Source organism: Lutra lutra, chromosome 14 (genome assembly GCF_902655055.1).
Source record: "Lutra lutra chromosome 14, mLutLut1.2, whole genome shotgun sequence".
Classification (NCBI taxonomy): domain Eukaryota; kingdom Metazoa; phylum Chordata; class Mammalia; order Carnivora; family Mustelidae; genus Lutra; species Lutra lutra.
The window spans coordinates 25,760,915-25,777,821 of NC_062291.1; the positions used below are offsets into that span (position 1 = coordinate 25,760,915).

The window sequence follows — 16,907 nt, forward strand, 5'->3', positions numbered from 1 at the left end:
TTATCTAATGAGCTGGGTATTTTGATAGTCTCTAGACCCGCCAAACCTATGGCAGATTAGTGATCCTTCCAAATAGGGAGAGAAGACTAGAGAGAAATGAGTCCTGGGGTAATTCCTTTGGCAACCCATTAATGCTATCTTCAGCAGTGTCTGGGTGCATTTTTGATCTGAAGAGGCGATAGCATTTTTCAAAAAGTTTTCTGTGGTCATGAGACTAATCCTGGAACCTAAAAGTCAGTTCCAGCTTGACCACGCCACCACACTTTCCACAAAGCCACATCTCGTCTGAGTTCCTGGCCTTGGTCAGGGTTCTGAAAGGAGCCACAAATGTGTAGTCTCCGAGTGGGCACTTGTTTGTAAGTATTTATTTTCCGGAGCCCACTCAGGAGCCAAGAGAAGCTATAGGCTGTTATAGAGGACGGAACAATGAGTCAAAACAACGCCTCCCCACTTTTACACTAATGCATGGGGGAAATCCCCGGAACACTAGTGTTTGATTATGAATGGAGATTGCTTTGGGGGTGAGCGGGCTGGTGTTGAAAGGCCAGCAAAGAAAATTTGCAGATCCTGGCTTGGTCAAAGCACTAAACCCAACTGGATAACCATGGAATTCCTGTCCAGGAAATCGTTCATAAATGATTTCTGCAGCAAAGATATTGTTGAAAAGTATTTATTTACACTATAGTCATAAACCATCCATTATCTGAACTTCAGTTAGTGGTTTTTGCGTTAGAATAAATCATTTATAGTTCCACAACTATTAAGAGCTAATAACCAAACAAGTCAGCTCCAGTAATATTATTTACATTCTTATCTGCAATTCGACTACAAAGGTAACACTTTTAAGTCACAAAACAGAGCATACAAAAATATACTTTCTAAAAAAAAAAAATCCAAATATTAATAGGCAGAAATGTACAGCCATACTAAACCCAGGGAGTGATTTTTTTTTTTCCATAGTAAGGCAACCCATTTACATGCAGACCCTGTAACATTGTCCACATCACACAAGGCACCGAGGACACTTCCAACAAGACTGCATGCATCCTAGTTTCAGAGAATATATGTACATCCCCCTTTAAATAAGTTAACTTCTGACTCATTGCAAGAGATCATAAATGCTTTACTTTTCTTCCCAAAGGTTCAGAACTTGGAGAACAGTGCACATCAAAAATACACAAAATCTGAGTGGATATACACTGAAAAAATAGTCTCTCTGTTTCTCAAACAACTCAAAAAGGAGCAGATATTGCTATGTCCCTCCCATCGCATTGCACTTCCGTTCTCTGAGTTTATAATACATACTGCTTAAAGGGGTGGAACGACTAGATAAGCTTTGATTCACTGTTCTAGGGCCACAGAATGCAGCATAAAGGCCATGCTTCATTCACTGTACAGAGTCCCCAAATCAGTCCCAAGCCATAAAGTGCACATCAGCTTTCCTTCTTTCTGCTGCCTCCACCTGAAGGGAGCAGCATCTCCCAACCTACTGTAGAAAAAGTTTCCAATTGGGACGTCCAGAGACAAAAAAATCTGTAATGGGACAAAATATGAGAGAGCGGAGGAAGCAAAACCTAGTCAAACAACCCTTTAAACCAGGGTCAGGCCTCAGCCCTCTAGGCCAGGGGCCCCCACCCCACCCCCTTCTGAGCCTCCCCGCTCATTAACTTGGGGTGAGAGTCAACTCACCTAAGAGAGACTAAAGTGGCCTAAGTTTCGGGAAGGACCTGCTTCTAGGTGGAAAGAGGGCAGTGCTGGGCTCCACCAAGGCCCTTGGCCCAGGGAGGGAAGAGAGGGGCAGGACAGGGTTGGTAGTGTTTGTTGTGCAGCTCCAGTGGACCAGGGGACGAGGGGCCTCCGGGGCCTCAGGGAGCTGGTGTGTCAGCCTGAGTCTCATCTCAAGGTGTTCGGGTCCGAGAGGAGCAAGGGGCCAGAGATCCTCCACCGAGCGTGCCGCTGGTGCTGCCACACAGGGGCCCCCCAGCCTGCGCGCCCCCGGGGCATGAGGCCGTGGATGCAGCTGGCATGGCTGAGGAGGGGGCACTGCTTTTGCGCTCCTTCTGTCTCAGGTGGATCTTGGTGTGGCGCTTCCTCTCATCACTCCGGGCAAACTTGCGGCCGCAGTAGTCACAGGCGAAGGGCTTCTCGCCCGTGTGGGTGCGGATGTGGGTAGTGAGGTGGTCACTGCGGCTGAAGTTGCGCATGCAAATCCGACACTGGAAGGGCTTGTGTCCCGTGTGGATTCGGATGTGTCGGGTGAGCTCGTCAGAGCGGGAGAAGCGGCGGTCACAGCCTTCTGCTGGGCACGGGTAGGGCCTCTCGTGCACTGGGGTCTTGCTAGGCCTGTTGGGGTACTTGCGAGGCCTCAGAATGGGCCGCAGCGGCAGGTGGTGGGGGTTATAAGCGGCGGCGGCGGCGGCGGCGGCTGAGCTGCTGCCAGGCAGCCGGGGTCCCTCACTGCCTCCACTGGCCCCTGGCCCTGTGGCCCCAGAACTGGGGCCCCCCAGGGTAAAGTTGCGAATGGTGGACAGTGGAGTGAGTGGAGGAGGGACTCGCAATGAGTCCAGAGGGCAGGGAAAGGGTTTGCGGTCTGGGCCAGCTGTACCGTGTAGGTCTCTTGGACACTGTGGTTGGAAGAATCCAGGATAGTCTGGGATCATGGGAAAGAGACCAGGGTCCGTGGCTGGCTTAGGGGAGGGGTAGGAAGGAGGTGGTGGGTAGGCCAGAGAGGAGGAGCTGGAGGTGGTGGCTGCTGACAGGAACGCCGAGGGGTCCTGGTAGATGTCTCCCGCACAGCCAGAATAAGGAGGAGGTGGCGGTGGAGAGTACAGTTGGTCCAGGTCAGGCTGGGTCTGAGACATGGTGCACACACCCAGGGGTCCTGTGGCCAGTGGGTTGGGGGAGGCAGAGGTGACGCTGGACGAGGCTGTGGTCGAAGCTGGGGAGGTAACCCCTTGCAGGATGCCTGCACTCACAATATTGATGATGCCTTCTGGGTAGCAGCTGGCACCAGGGTACTGGGGGTCAATGGAGAACTTGCCCATGTACGTGAAGGTCTGGTTTCTAGGTGCAGAGACGGGAGCAAAGCTGCTGGGATATGGGAGATCCAAGGACCTCTTCTCTCCGGTCATGTCAATGTTGATCATGCCATCTGGGGAGGGAATAGAAACAATGGAGGTGGAGCAATGGCAATGCAGCCAAGCATCCCTTGTTATCTCCCTCTAAACATAGGTCCATTCCCAAATCCCAAGATCCTAGCACAGTAGAGTTGGGGCAGAGTCCAACAGGTGGGAAAACTGCAGACCAAAGACAGTAAGAAGAGGGTAGCCCAGGATCCCGGCAGCAGCCAGTGACAGTCTGGGACTCAAACTACCTCCAGGAAAGCCAGGATGAGCTACTCCCAACCCCCCCACACAGCCATCTGTGGCTCTCGTCCCCAATAAAAACACCCAATAATAGCAACAACAATATCAAAAATCCCCCATCTGCCTGGAAATTCTCTCCCTCTCCTTTGTCTGGGGGTCCCACGGCTGCGGCTCCAGGGCAGACACTAACCAGGAGACTGCTCCCAGCCAGTGCCGCCGGAGAGAGGGGAGCCTGAGAAAGAGATCAGTGATTTCTGGCTGCTACCCCTCCGCGGTGCCTACCCTCCCTCCCTCTCCCGCTGCGCTACAGCTGACGGCTGCTGGAGGGTATGGGGCGCTGCAGTGGAAGGAATCGATAGGTTTCCTTCCTTTCCCAACCTTCTCAGCCTTGTCCAACACCCGCACGCCCCAGCCCAAGGCCAGTAGTGGAGCTTCGAGGAAGGAGCGGGGACCGCGGCGGACCACTTTCCACTGCATCGCCAAGGAAACCAGCGGCGCCGGTGCCCCCGCGGGCCTCCTTCGGCAGCCAGGGGGCCGCTTCCCGCCGTTGCCCGCCCTCCTCCTCCTCCTCCTTCCCGCCTCGCCAACCCCCTCAACTTCGCAGGCGGCGCGCAGGTGGGGGCGCTCCTTCTGGCCGCTCTCGGAACGCGCTCGGAGATTTTTCCCGGGGTCGGTTCTGCCCGGGAGGGAGCGGCGGACGCTTTCCTCTGGCGCTTCTCCGCCGCTCGGCTTTCCAGCTCTCCTCCGGAGCCCCGAACTTTCTCGTCACTTTGTCCCTTCCCCGGGAGAGGGAGGCCTGGGTACCGGCGGCCCACGAGCCGGCACAAGCCCGACGCCTGGTCGGGCACCTATTCTACTCTCATCCCCGCGCCCGCCGGGGGCTGGGCGCGCCGCGGCGCACGCACGCCCGCTCCCTGACGACTGAGTGCATTTGCCCGCGCGCCCAGCTCCAGAGATCGGGTCCTTGCTCCCGCGGGCTTCTCCTGCACCCCGTTGGGTCAACACCGTCCACCTCGCGCCCCAACCCTCTCCTCCAAGTCCTGCACACGCACCGCACCCCACCCACCACCTTCGAGCCGCGTGGGTCCCAGCCCGCAAAGGAGGCATGCGGCTTACCTCCGGCGACTCCGTTCATCTGGTCAAAGGGGCCTCCCAGTTCGGCATTGGGGAAGATGGTCACCGACGTGGCGGCGAGGTCCTCCACCGGGTAGATGTTGTCAGACAGCTGGTGCACAAAACCACTGAGAGTTACTGGGATTTTGTCTACGGCCTTGGCGGTCATCATTTGCTCCTCGCACAACCTGGAGACCCAACTCCCTCTCTACCTGGAGCGTCAGAGAAGCCGTTTTGGAGAGGGAATGGACTGAGTCTAAGTTGGTATCTCCTTTTGCCCTCCACGCTTAAAAGCAACCACCAAAAAAAAAAAAAAAAAAAAAAAAAAAAAATCCAACAGAAATAAAACTAGCAAACAAGTTGCTGTTTTTTCTAAGAAAGAAGAAAATGACTATTTGCCACTGACTCTCTCCTGTGTTCCGGCTGGGAAGCCAGGAGTTGCTGGTGTAGTGTTATTATAACAGTCAGTGTGTCCCCTCGCCGAGCTATTAATCAATTGCTGCTCTCTCGGTTAGACGGAAAGTGTTGCTGTAAGTATTTATGGGCAGGTCCTCAATGCCCGTGACGTCGCTGCCCATATATGGACTGAGGAACAGGGCTGGGCCAGGCGGCTTCTTGCCGTCACATGGCCGATTTGCATACGGGCTCGGCAGCGCGGGCTCCGCCGGGCTCGCGACTCCCGGCTCTCAGCCGGGAATCGCCGGGGTCTAGGGCGCGCAGCCCGAGGCCCAGTCCCCATCCAGGGCGCAGGGCCCAGCTGTGAGCCGGCGCGCCGCGAGTCTGGCTCAGGCCACCCGGGAAGAGCTTGCGGGTCTTAGCTGCGGCGAGGCCTCCCCGGGTGGGGAGGAATTCCGGTTCTCCGGGACTTTCCAAAAAAGGCGAAGATCCGGTGCCGGCGGCTCCGCCTCCCCAGCCCTTGTTTGGGAGCCATTCCGGAAAATTAAACTTCGGAAAGAAACCGAACGGAGCCGAGACACTACAGTCAAACCCCTACTCACTTTCTTGGCAGCTCAAAACCGCAAGCAAAAGGAGGCACCGAAGAAAAAAAAAAAAAAAAGGCTGCATGCATTCACGGAAGCTGACTGTTTTTTTCTGAATTACTTGGTGGAAAGAAGTGGCTGGTGATAAGAGTGAATGCGGTATTGCTTTTTTGGAAAGTCTGTTCTATTTATACAGGAGCGAAAACGGAACAGGTTTGGGGTTGTTTGTTTGTTTAAGTATTTCGGGCATCTTGGGGCTGGGGGGTAGACCCTAGGAGGAGCAGAATAACTGCGGCGAGCTTCGAGAGAAATCCTCAGCCGGAGACACCCCCCCCCTTCCTCTGCCCGCGCGCTCCCCGCCCCCCTTCAGCTGCTGCGCGGAGCGGGCGCCCTTCCCGGCGCGTCTGGGCGGTCGGCTGTGTGGGGGCGTCCAGATGGAGGCTTGGACACTCACCCTGCCCTGCCGCGCACACGCACACACACTCTTACACTCACACACGCTCCACTTCCGCTACACACACTCCCGCCCCCGCTGCCTTCTTCACACACCCACTCGCACACCTTACTCTACACACCTCCCTGTTGACAGCGCGCCGGGGCGCCCGCCTTGCCAACAGAGCGCCCGGCCCGCCAAGTGCGCGCCGGGGGTTGCTACACTGGGTACCTTGCCAAGACACCCCTCCTCACCTTCTTTCGCCGAGCCGGCAGCCCCCGACCCCCGAACGGCTACACTCGGCGGGTACGCCCTGCCCTCCCCGGAGCCCTACTCCACAACACGCACATTTGGAAGAATCTTGTTGCTTTGCCTCGCCAAGAGCCACTTCGGTGAGCCCAGCGAGGTCCCAAGTGACAGCCAACAGCGTCGCTAAGGCCAATTTCGAACCGCCATCAGCCCCACACGCGTTTCCCTTTTCGAGTAAAAAATAACAACGACAACAACAACAAAACTGTCCCGGATGGAAACCTTCCTGTTTAGTTCCCAAAGCAATTTTTAAAAAACTTTCCAGAGGTCCATAAAGCGGTGGGTTCTGGCTCGCTGAACGCACCACTCCCGCCTCCCGTCCCACCGCCGCAGCGCTCCCGGCTTGGCCCGGGCCCCGCGGGAGGCTGCTCCCAGCTGCCCAAGCCGGCCCGCCGCCGCCTGCCTGGTTCCGTTGCGCCCCAAAGCCGCCAAGACCTGGGATGAAGCGCGGGGGCAGCCTCTGGGGCCTGGCCAGGCCAGGCCAGGCCCTTTCCCGCCCCCGGCCCGGGACGGCCCCAACCTCGTGGGGGCCCGGGCGGGCGAGAACCACGACGCCACGCCGTGGAGGAAGCTAGGCGCTGCAGGCGGCTCTCCCGCCGCTCACCTGCCGCGGCCGCCGCCGCAGCCAGCCCGCTCCCACCCAGGGCGGGCGCGCGGCGGTGAGGGCCCCGGGGGAGGCCGGCAGCGGCTTCTGCTCCTCCGCCCAAGCGTCGCGTCTCCCCCTGCCCGCCGCGGAATTGTCTTCTCGAGCGGCCGGCCACTTTCCTGACCAAACGCCCAGAAAAAAATTGGGAAAGTTTACCGCTCGCACTGCGCGCTCTTTTTCCAATTGGAGATAAAAATAAAAGGGAAAGGAAGGAAATCATAGCGACGTTAGTGCCCTTGTAGATACCCAACCCTCGGTGTAAACGTGCAAAGTCCCATTTCTTATTAAAAAAGAAAGAAAGAAAGAAAGAAAGAAAGAAAGAAAGAAAGAAAAGGAAAAGAAAAGAAAAAAGAAAGCTGCGCTCTTACCACGTGCGCCAGCCCACTCCGCCTGCGCTCCGGCCGGTCCCGCGGCCCCCGCGCTGACCACCGGCAAGACGACGCCTCGGAGGGGAGCCCGACTCGCATCTCCAGCCTTGAGTCCGAAAGAAGGCGGGGTGGGGGGGAACCAAATTATGCAAATGTGGGTCGTGGCAGCGGGACTCGGGTTACGGCCCCCGCCGGCCTCGTAGGTGAGGCACCCACACGCACGCAGCAGGCGCGGGCGCGGCGACTGCTAGAGCTTCGCTCCTCTCCACGCACATGGGCGGGCGAGTCGCCGGGGCCGCCCCGCGGCGGGTGCTGCTGACAACCCCGCCGGTGGCCACCCTGCGCCGCCCGGAGGGGGAGCTCCTGGACGCCGGAGTGCGGGCTGAGAAGGGCGCAAAGGGCCGAACGCAGGCTGGGAGCGGCACTGGCATAGGAGTGACTTGCGGTCCTCGCCTGTTACCCTTCCCGAAGGAGGAGGCAGAGTTTGGGGGTGAGGCCGGGAAGGGGGCCCCACCGAGGAGAGGCGGGCTTGTCTGGCCCGTCTGACAAGCGCATTAGAGTGCGCAAATGGGAGTGACTGGGAATTATTCGGAGCTTTCCAACAACTCAAACCTCTCTCAAGAGCTACACCCTGTCAAGCCCGCAGTGTGCCTGGGGTGGACTGGGGTAGGGGGGCGACCAAGAGCAGCCGAGAGGCTCCGCTGGCTCCCGGGAAGGCACCTGGGACCAGTCCTGGGAGGCCCTCTCTTGAACCTCTGCTGGAAACGGGTCAGTAGATACTTCCTGTAACCACCTTCTTCTTTTTCTTCTTTTTTTAAAGAATGCTAGTGGAACGAAGTCTAGGCACACTCATTTCAAGCGAGCCACTCCGTGGTAAGTAATAAGAAAGCTAAAGTGACTTGCCTAAAATCACGCAGCTGATAAGTGGTGGTATTCAAACTTGCAGCCTGCTCTTCGGACTCCAAGTACAGTGTTCTGGTCGCTACATCCTTCTCTGGGGTGGGGTGGGGTGGGCCCAGCTCCGGAAAGGGAACAGCTCTTTGAGGATTGAGAGACTAGCTCGGCCCACTAGAGAAGAAACAGGTCACCTGCGCCAACTTCATCTCTTTTCTTTGGCATTTCTGAGTAGAGGGAAGCTGAGATCAGGGCTTTCAAAGGGCAAGGGCTGCAGGACCGTCATGGACGCACACCGCTCCCCAGGGTGAAGGCAGAATTTGAATTCTTGGGCTCTCTAGACCTATGTTGTGGATGGAGTAAGCAGGCTGGCACAAAGCCAGCATGCTAATAGGCCCTGTAATAGGAGAACTCAAGCGCATAGTATCCTTCCTGGAGGGTGTAAGTGAGGGAAGAAAGAAGTGCGACAGAAGAAACTCCGCAGGTGTTTACGGAGCCCATACAGTGCTGGGGAGGAGAGAAGCAAGGAAGGGGGTGTGTGGCAGTTGGGATGGAGATGTATCCTCTACTTTTAGGCACTTGAACTTACTCTGATCAAAAAACTGAAAGAACCAACTATTACAAATAAATTGATTCCTAAAATCACCCCTCTCCCAAAAAACTTAAAAAAAAAAAAACCTAAACAAATAAATACCTTTCTTTAAAATAGAGTTGTCAAAATGCCCAAGTAGATGGGGCACTCCAAGATGTGGTAGGGTTATTAATGCCAGATTCAGATGTGCTAAGGAGAGTAGCAGTTTGTGGGCTTGCCCCTACAAGTGGGGAATGCGGTGGGAGGGAGGAACAAGGTGGGCAGCCTGAGGTTTCAGGCTAGCCCTCAGGGTCCCCTCTGTAAGTGGCTTCCAGGTTCCCCCGCCCCGCCCCCCCCCCATGATGTGGACTGAGAATCACAATCAGCCATGAGGCATATCACAAATAATGTGTTAACGTTTGTATTTTGATTTATTAAGAAATATTTTTAACATCGTTAGAGGCCAATCCTATTGCAATGTCCTTTTCACTCACTCCCATTCTAATCCAGCTACCGGAGTGGGAATCAAAGGGGTGTCAGAATTGCTCTTAACTGCAGACACACATGAGATTATGGCTCTGAACTCGAATGGCATAGGACATGTGCATCTCAGTGAAAATCAGGCTGATTGCCAACTCTGCCATCCAGCCAAGCCTTTCTTAAAGGTGCCCCTGTGTACTGAGAAAACAGATAAATCATTCCCCACATTCAGCATCTCACTAGGCATCTGGTAATCCCAGAGACTGTAAACCAAGCACAGATTATGCCAATCAGTGTTGCTGGGAAGCCTGAGAGAAGCATTGCAACTGAAATTGTTTTGTTGGCACAAATTGTCTGGTGAGGAGGAAGTAAGAGTCCTGTGATCTCATTTTGTAACAGCAACAACACTGGCTTAAGCAGGGGGTACTTAGCTCACCCTCAAGGGTGACCCATCAATAAGTCAACAGATATTTCTTAAGCACCAGCTGTGTTTCAAGAGCTAGGACAAACCCTGGGCATACGGTGGTGCCTAAAACCAGGCCTGGTTCCTGTCCCCATGGAGCTGGCAGTCAGTCACACAGTTACACAACCACAAACAACGACAGTGTTTGACCCCAGTGAAGGAAAAGGACAGAGGACCCAACCGAGCCTAGAATATTGAGGAAGGCTTCTCTAACCCAAGATCTGAAGGATGAGCAAGGTATTGAGGAAAGTTGAGTGGAGAAAGCATTCCCAGGAGAAAAAAGCAGGTGTCAAAAGGCCCCAGTGTGGGAGGAAGCAAAGTGTATTTATTTGTAGAATGAAGAGGGTGGAAACCTTTAGTCCACCTTTCATACCTAGTGCACTGGGGCTGAGGATTACCTTCCCAAGCCATACGCCAGCCCCCCCACCCTACCCCCAGGAGATTTTAAGCTCTACAAGAGCTGTCCTTTTTCTCTGCTATTATCTTTTCTGGCTAATGACAAGGGCATTATAATTTTAAATTTTGCGATTTTTTTTTTTTTTACCAGTCAGCTTCTGCAAACGAATGAGAACATGCCAACAAGATTTCAGCAGGAAGAGGGAACATAGACAGAAATGCTTATTGACATCAGTATTGTGTTTCAGTGACAGTCTTAATGAAATAACATTCCTTATTTGTCTATTTCTCAATCAGGAAATGACAGGCCAAGTGAATTTTGTCCCATTGAAAATTGATAAACTGGAGAAGGGCAGCCTCTCTAGTAGAAACACATCATGTCAGACCTACTGATCACTTTACCACTGCTGGCAAAAAAATAAAAAGCAAATCAGTGCCTCATTTATCACAATTGTTGAAGACGAGGTACCTACCAGTCTGTGGTCCAGGTTAATAACTGGTAGTCTGTCAGTTTGGTCACAAAGGCTCAAAGTAAAACCTCCATTCCAAATCCCCCCCCCCACCTTTTTTATGTCTTTAAATGTTAAATCTTTCAGTTTATATGTTTAAATGTATGAAAAATGAAGTTCACTGTAACTAGGGAATTCCTGGATTCTTTTTTCCATATACATGTCTGTAGCCTGCTTACATTACCAGGTTATGGAAAGCAATTTTCCTTTTTCCAAATAATGTCAAACTTCCTACAGAAGCTTTCTTTTTATGTTGACAATGGGACGGGGCCAGTAACTGCATCCAGTTGTCAAAATAGTTGCTTTGCAGCATTTAAACAAACAAAAAATCAAACACTTCATATTTCAGTTTAATAATCTTGACAAGAATGACCATCATTTCTTGTGGTTAAGATTATGAGCTTTGGAGGCCCAGATGGCCTAGATTTGAATCCTAGGCCCTAGATTTAAATCCTAATTCTGACACTACCTGGCTGTGTGTTCTTAAGCAACTTATATAACTTCTCTGTGCCTCAGTTTACTCATCTATAAAAAGGGAAAAGGTAATTATACATATCTCATAGGGTATATTGGGGATTAAATATAGTGATATATGAAAAGCACTTAGCATACCATTTGGGACATAATAAGTATTCACTAATTGTTAGCTTTTAAATTATTATTCTTACTGAACATCTACTTTGTAGATAGACATTACACTATATTTTTCTAGGTTTGTTGCTTTATTCTTCACAACCATCTTGCAAAATTGGGCCATTTTGTCCCATTTCACAGATGAGGGAAATAAGGCTCAGGAAGATAGAGTTTACCCAAATTCACACAACTGGGAAGTTGCTGAGCCAGAATATGAACCCCATTCTCTCAATTGCCAAAGCCCACATCTCTCAAGTACGTCACGTGACAGAGCACAACCAGCAGCAGATAAAAGCAGAAAGAGTAGCTCTACGTCCAATACTGATGCATGAAACATTTGTGATATTTTTTTTCCCAAATTCAGATTTCCAGCTTCCAAGAATAATGGTGGTAGTATTACTGAGGTGTTTCAGGTTTCGGCTGTAAGGAGAAAAGGTAACACAGAAAGCAGCAATTATTGGCACGCAATTTATAACAAGCTGTGCCCTTGTGGAAGGAGTCATCTGGACTTCAAAAGCCAAGTTCCACATTAATAATGACCTAATTGACATGACATCTTTTTTTCCCCCGGAAGATCAAAATGCATAATGATAAAACTGGTGTTTTTCCAAGAGGTTTAGAAGTACAGGATAGAAATTTAAAATTTAGGGAGAGTGGGCTAGCAAGTGACCTGTGAAATCTGCAGGCTCCATGAGAAACATTCCTAGCCTTCGTGTAACCTGGGGATGGGACTTGCCTCCTGCTTTGTCTCATGTACTCTCTATGCTATTCCTTTTTCAACTCCATCCAGAAGAATGAGGCCTGGCCCATCTGAGATTTGCATATGCTATCTCAGCAGAGAGCTCCTGATTAACTAATTCTCCCCAGCCTACAACATGATATTTCTAATGATTTCTCTAGGAGAAGCTGGGCTTCCAGCAAGGACGAGGACCCCAGAAAACAGCCTCTGAAGGGCTTCTTTTCAGATAGGCCCTTCGGGGAAAGTTTAAATCAGAAAGTTCCAAGCTGCTACCATCTGTTCTCAGCACAGTGCATACCACTGACCCAGTGGCAGCCGGGAGTGAGGACCACTGTGGGGACATCAACCCAGAAGCCCTTTGTAGGCCAGCCTCCATCTTTCCTGACTCTTTCTTCCACTGGTCACAGATGCAGGGCAATGCATGTAGCAGGGGAGTGGAAGGGACTCAGGGTAAGGAGCCCCAAGACCTTCCTTCCCAGTTCCACCTTTGCCGCAGACTGGTGGCATTATCTTGGGTTGGTGAAATTCCTGGGAATTTAATTCCAAGGAATTCCAAGGAAGCTGGGAGGAAGCAACAGGGCCTCCTCTTCTTGCCTCACTCAAGTCTTGGGTGGCAGCTTTATGAGGAAGATAGGCTATTCTCTGCCCCTATCTGATGATACTTCTCAGCCATATGCCACAAAGAAGTAGAGACGTCACATCCCCTCATGCCTGCCCAGGCTTTTAAATAGCAACCAGAAAGGCCACAGTGTCTGGAAAGAGAGTTTGAGTTTCCACTGTCTTGAATAAGGAAGGTGGTGAGGGCAGAGGGAAAGGATTGGAGGGCGGGAGAGTGGCAGAACCATTGCCCGGTACATCACTGCAGCAAAAAAGCACTGGGAGGATTGGGAATCGGGCTCCATGATATCTCTCTGTAGTAATAGTATCCTTAATGATAATAATGGCTAATAATTGACCAAGCACGGAAGTGTACTAAGCACTCTGCTGACTATGTTGTCTTATCTCTTAGCCTACCAACCACACCATGAAGCAGATATCAGTAGTCTTCTCACATTATAGATGAAGAAACTGAGTCACAAAAACCCAAGCCACAGAGCTACTTAAGTGGAAGGGCGAAGATGTGAACCCAAGCATTGTGACGCCATCGCCTGTCAGCAGGTGCTCCCAGGACCTCCCCTAGCTTGTGTAACTAGACAAGCTACTTAACGTCTCTCTCCCAGCCTTGGGTTCTTCATCTTTACAGTGGGCCTGGGCATACTTGCCTCAGCTGCCCTTGGCCAGAGCACTGTGGTGAGTCAAAGGGAGAGAATCAAGAACATGTTCTGAAAGGCAGGGCGGGCACTGCAAAGCCAATTGTCGTCTCCCAGAGCAACTGTACAGGTTGCTGGACCTTTAGTAACCGAGCTGAATGTAGATTGGGATGGGAACGCAGGAGGCGGCGTCTATGATTTCAGGACAGGGACGAGGCATCAACCATTGAACTGAACTTCTCACCTGTTTGCTGGCTGACCAAACCTGAGGCCCTCCAGAGCCATCTGTTGCCTCCCTCCTGCACACAGGAAGGTGGCCCAGATCTGTGTTGTCCTTTTCATCGGAAGATGGGATTGGGGAATGTGGCCTCAGAGGCTGGGCCCTTTGGAATGCGTCCTTGGCAAGTCTGCTTTTCTGATGCTAAATAGAGACCTTGACACATGGTCTCCTGACTTCTTTTATCCTAATAATTAACTAGAATATATGTTTCTGCTCAAGGGCTATTGTGCCTGAGAGAATATTGTGGTTACAGTGTGATCACCAGTGGGTAACAGAACAATTCAGTCAATGGCCCTTGTAAGCACATAATCAGAGCCTCCCCAGAAACCTGGCAACTCCCAGCCTCTTAGAATTAGAACATTTGCTCTTTAAAAATACGATTAGTTAGGGCGCCTAGGCAGCTCCGACGGTTAAGCGGCTGCCTTTGGCTCAGATCATGATCCTGGAGCCCTTGGGATCAAGTCCTGGGATCAAGCCATTTCAGCCTAGGTTGTAGGTCCAGCTCCCTGCTCAGCGGGCAGTCTGCTTTTCCGGCTCCCTTTGCCCTTCCCCCGCCCATGCTCTCACTCTCAAATAAATAAAATCTTTTTTAAAAAATGATTATGTAAGCAACAGCCCATGGAAATTTCAAAAAGAGAAAAACCGGAAAAATTTAGATCCTTTCTTCTCTCTGTTCGGATTTTATGAAACAAGAAAATGACCATTTTAGCCCCTTCATCTGTTACTCAGAAATCCTCAGGTGAAGGTACCTCAAAAGAAGACTTGTTTTCCTTGCCTTTCCCATGCTTCAGGCTTCTCATCTCGACGCTCTGTCATGTAATGGCAGCTCCAAATCAAATCAATGGAAAATGATGTCCGGAAGCCCAGTATATACTTCAAGTAAAAGTTTGGTGGTGCAAGTTGGAAAGGAATGGGCTCGACTCCCTCCACTCTGTGCAAATTCCTGGGTGTCTGAAAGCCGCTGCAACTTAGGAAGCTGGCCCATGACATGCGGACATGCCGGGGTTCCTTAGGTAGGGGAAGCAGAGAGCAGGTGACTTCACAGGGATGGGCCGGTCTTGCTTCCAAATGCTGGCACAAGCCACGGGGTTCTGTTCCTCCATTCAGTGAAGATTTATTAAGTGCCTACTACATACCAGGTACAGTGCTATGTGCTTGGAATGTGTCCATGAGCAAAACTCCCTGTCTTCGTGTAGCTTACAGCCTGGGGATTCCTGTGAACTTAATTCCAAGAACAAAAGAGAGAGAAAGAAAGGGAGGGAGGGAGGAAGGAACGAAGAAAGAGGAAAAGCTCTATTTGTAGTGTAGTATCTTCCCTTATCTTCAGCCAGAATCACGTTTAAGCCACCCACACTCAGGTACAAATCTCCTGTAAGGCCATTAGAGAAAAAATTACCAAACTTGCTTTCAGTAACACATTCTGGTATTTAACATGCTTGCAAGACATTCATTCTTCAGGGATAGAAAATACTCCTTCTTCTTTTTTTAATTATGCATTTTATTTCATTTTCTCTTCAGGAGACATGAAAGAAGTTAGTCATGATGTTCTGAATAAGAACCAGTCCTGGGCTGGATACGGCTCTCGACCTCTCCCATTTAACATGGACAATCTCAGTTCCTACAGCCTGTCCCCTGGAGTTTTCCTTTTGATCCTTTCAGCTTCCATATCAACTCTTTGATGAACTTCCTGATTTCCCACACTTCCCAGAGCTTGTAAAGCCTCATCAGACATTTTATGTGGCTCTCTATCCTTCCCAAATCCCTTTCACACACATTAGTTCCTTTGGGACTCAGAACACAGCCCTGTGATGTTGGCAAGGCCACGTTCACCTTTCCCACTGCCCGTAGAAGCCAGGTGAGACCCAGAGAGGCCAAGGCACTTATCTAAGTCCACACAGCTCTTGAGGAGGCGGAGCTGGTATTCCCAGTCAGGTCTCATGGGGCTGATGTTGAGAGCTCTGTCTAACCTGAGCCCCAGTCACCAGCTGGGAAGGCCCAGGCCCTTGAATGCTTGTGAAATCTCTATGACACTTTGATGGCTAGTGGCCAGTTAACATTTAGGTCATGTGTTTCCTTCCCCAGGTGTGTGCTTGACCCTGTTTTGTACCCCTATGTCATTTTACCCCCAGTGGGAGAGGGAGACAACATAAAGCTAGATAACAACAGCCGACAACCAGCCAGCTCCTAGACTTCAAGGTCACTGAAGGCAATTTTGGGGCCACCAGCCTCAGATCCATCCCATGTGGTCCTTGTTTGTCCCATTTCGGTGAGGTTGGCACTGACTCACTGCTTGCCACCCTCTGGGTTATCAGCCTGTGGTGCAATCAGAAGAGATTCTCATCTTTGTAGGGTGATGTAAGTGTGGTTGGGTCTACCCTAGTGGGGTGACCAGCCTGACCAGGGGGAGGGGTCAAATTCATCAACTTTATGGATGGAGTGCCTTGATGGTTTCTTTTTTTTTTCCAATCTGAGCTAGCCTATGCCACGGTCTGCTCAAAGATGATCACATAGTATTTTTAGGCAAAATGTGTTGTGTGTGTGGCTAAAATTTGGCAATTTTACCTTATTTAATGGGTAACAATGCCCCCCAATTTCATGTTTGCCCAGAGAGTGGCAAGAGATTCATTAGTATAGCGGAAGGAGCTGCCTTGTAGTCCAGGAACTGGCCAGTACCTGTGTTGGTCCAGTTTCACCTCTGACTCATCAGAAGCCTGGTCCCAACAATCTATATTAAAACAATAAAAACAGGGCGCCTGGGTGGCTCAGTGGGTTAAGCCACTGCCTTCGGCTCAGGTCATGATCTCAGGGTCCTGGGATCGAGTCCCGCATCGGGCTCTCTGCTTGGCAGGAAGCCTGCTTCCCTCTCTCTCTCTCTCTGCCTTCCTCTCCGTCTACTTGTGATCTCTCTCTGTCAAATAAATAAATAAAATCTTTAAAAAAAAAAAAACAATAAAACAACAAAGAAAATGCCCGCTTAAAAAGTTAAATTTGATGATGAGCTGACAGCCTGTTGCAATTTTTAAAAAATCCATACTCCATGGGGCGCCTGGGTGGCTCAGTGGGTTAAGCCGCTGCCTTCGGCTCAGGTCATGATCCCAGGTCCTGGGTTCGAGCCCCACATTGGGCTTTCTGCTCAGCAGGGAGCCTGCTTCCTCCTCTCTCTCTGCCTGCCTCTCTGCTTACTTGTGATTTCTCTCTGTCAAATAAATAAATAAAATCTTTAAAAAAAAAAAATAAAAAATAAAAAAATAAAAAATCCATACTCCTTTCCATGACCTATAAATCTTTACACGTCCTGGCTGTGTCCTATGCCTCCAACCATAGCTCTTTCCTCCTGCCCCATGCTCACCATGTTGGGCCACCTCTTAAAAATCCCAAGCTCCTTTCCATTTTAGAGCCTGTGTTCTCACCACTCCCTTCATCTGGAATAGTTACTGTCCCATCCCTTTGATCATCCCACATCTAGTCCTGTAGACCA

The 16,907-nt window shown here is 51.1% G+C and overlaps 1 protein-coding gene and 1 long non-coding RNA gene across 4 annotated transcripts; one reads left to right on the forward strand and one right to left on the reverse strand.

Annotated features, from left to right (window-relative positions):
* Window positions 1-663: 663 nt before the first annotated feature.
* Window positions 664-7,394, reverse strand: EGR2 (early growth response 2). Of its 2 annotated transcripts, none has more exons than XM_047703282.1 (3): window positions 7,215-7,394; window positions 4,482-4,590; window positions 664-3,151 (listed from the first exon to the last, which is right to left on the reverse strand). In XM_047703282.1, the coding sequence occupies exons 1-3, from the start codon at window positions 7,311-7,313 to the stop codon at window positions 1,899-1,901; spliced, it is 1,461 nt and encodes a 486-aa protein (XP_047559238.1). In that variant the 5' UTR covers window positions 7,314-7,394; the 3' UTR covers window positions 664-1,898. The 2 variants fall into 2 exon arrangements, with proteins under 2 accessions (XP_047559238.1, XP_047559239.1); XM_047703283.1 differs by lacking the exon at window positions 7,215-7,394 and adding an exon at window positions 4,691-5,098.
* Window positions 7,395-7,569: 175 nt separating this feature from the next.
* Window positions 7,570-16,170, forward strand: LOC125085102 (uncharacterized). Of its 2 annotated transcripts, XR_007122776.1 has the most exons (5): window positions 7,570-7,704; window positions 8,035-8,087; window positions 12,909-13,189; window positions 14,221-14,308; window positions 15,512-16,170. It is a non-coding gene; the product is annotated as an uncharacterized LOC125085102 (long non-coding RNA). The 2 variants fall into 2 exon arrangements; XR_007122775.1 differs by lacking the exons at window positions 14,221-14,308; window positions 15,512-16,170 and having other exon boundaries at window positions 12,909-13,867.
* Window positions 16,171-16,907: the final 737 nt, after the last annotated feature.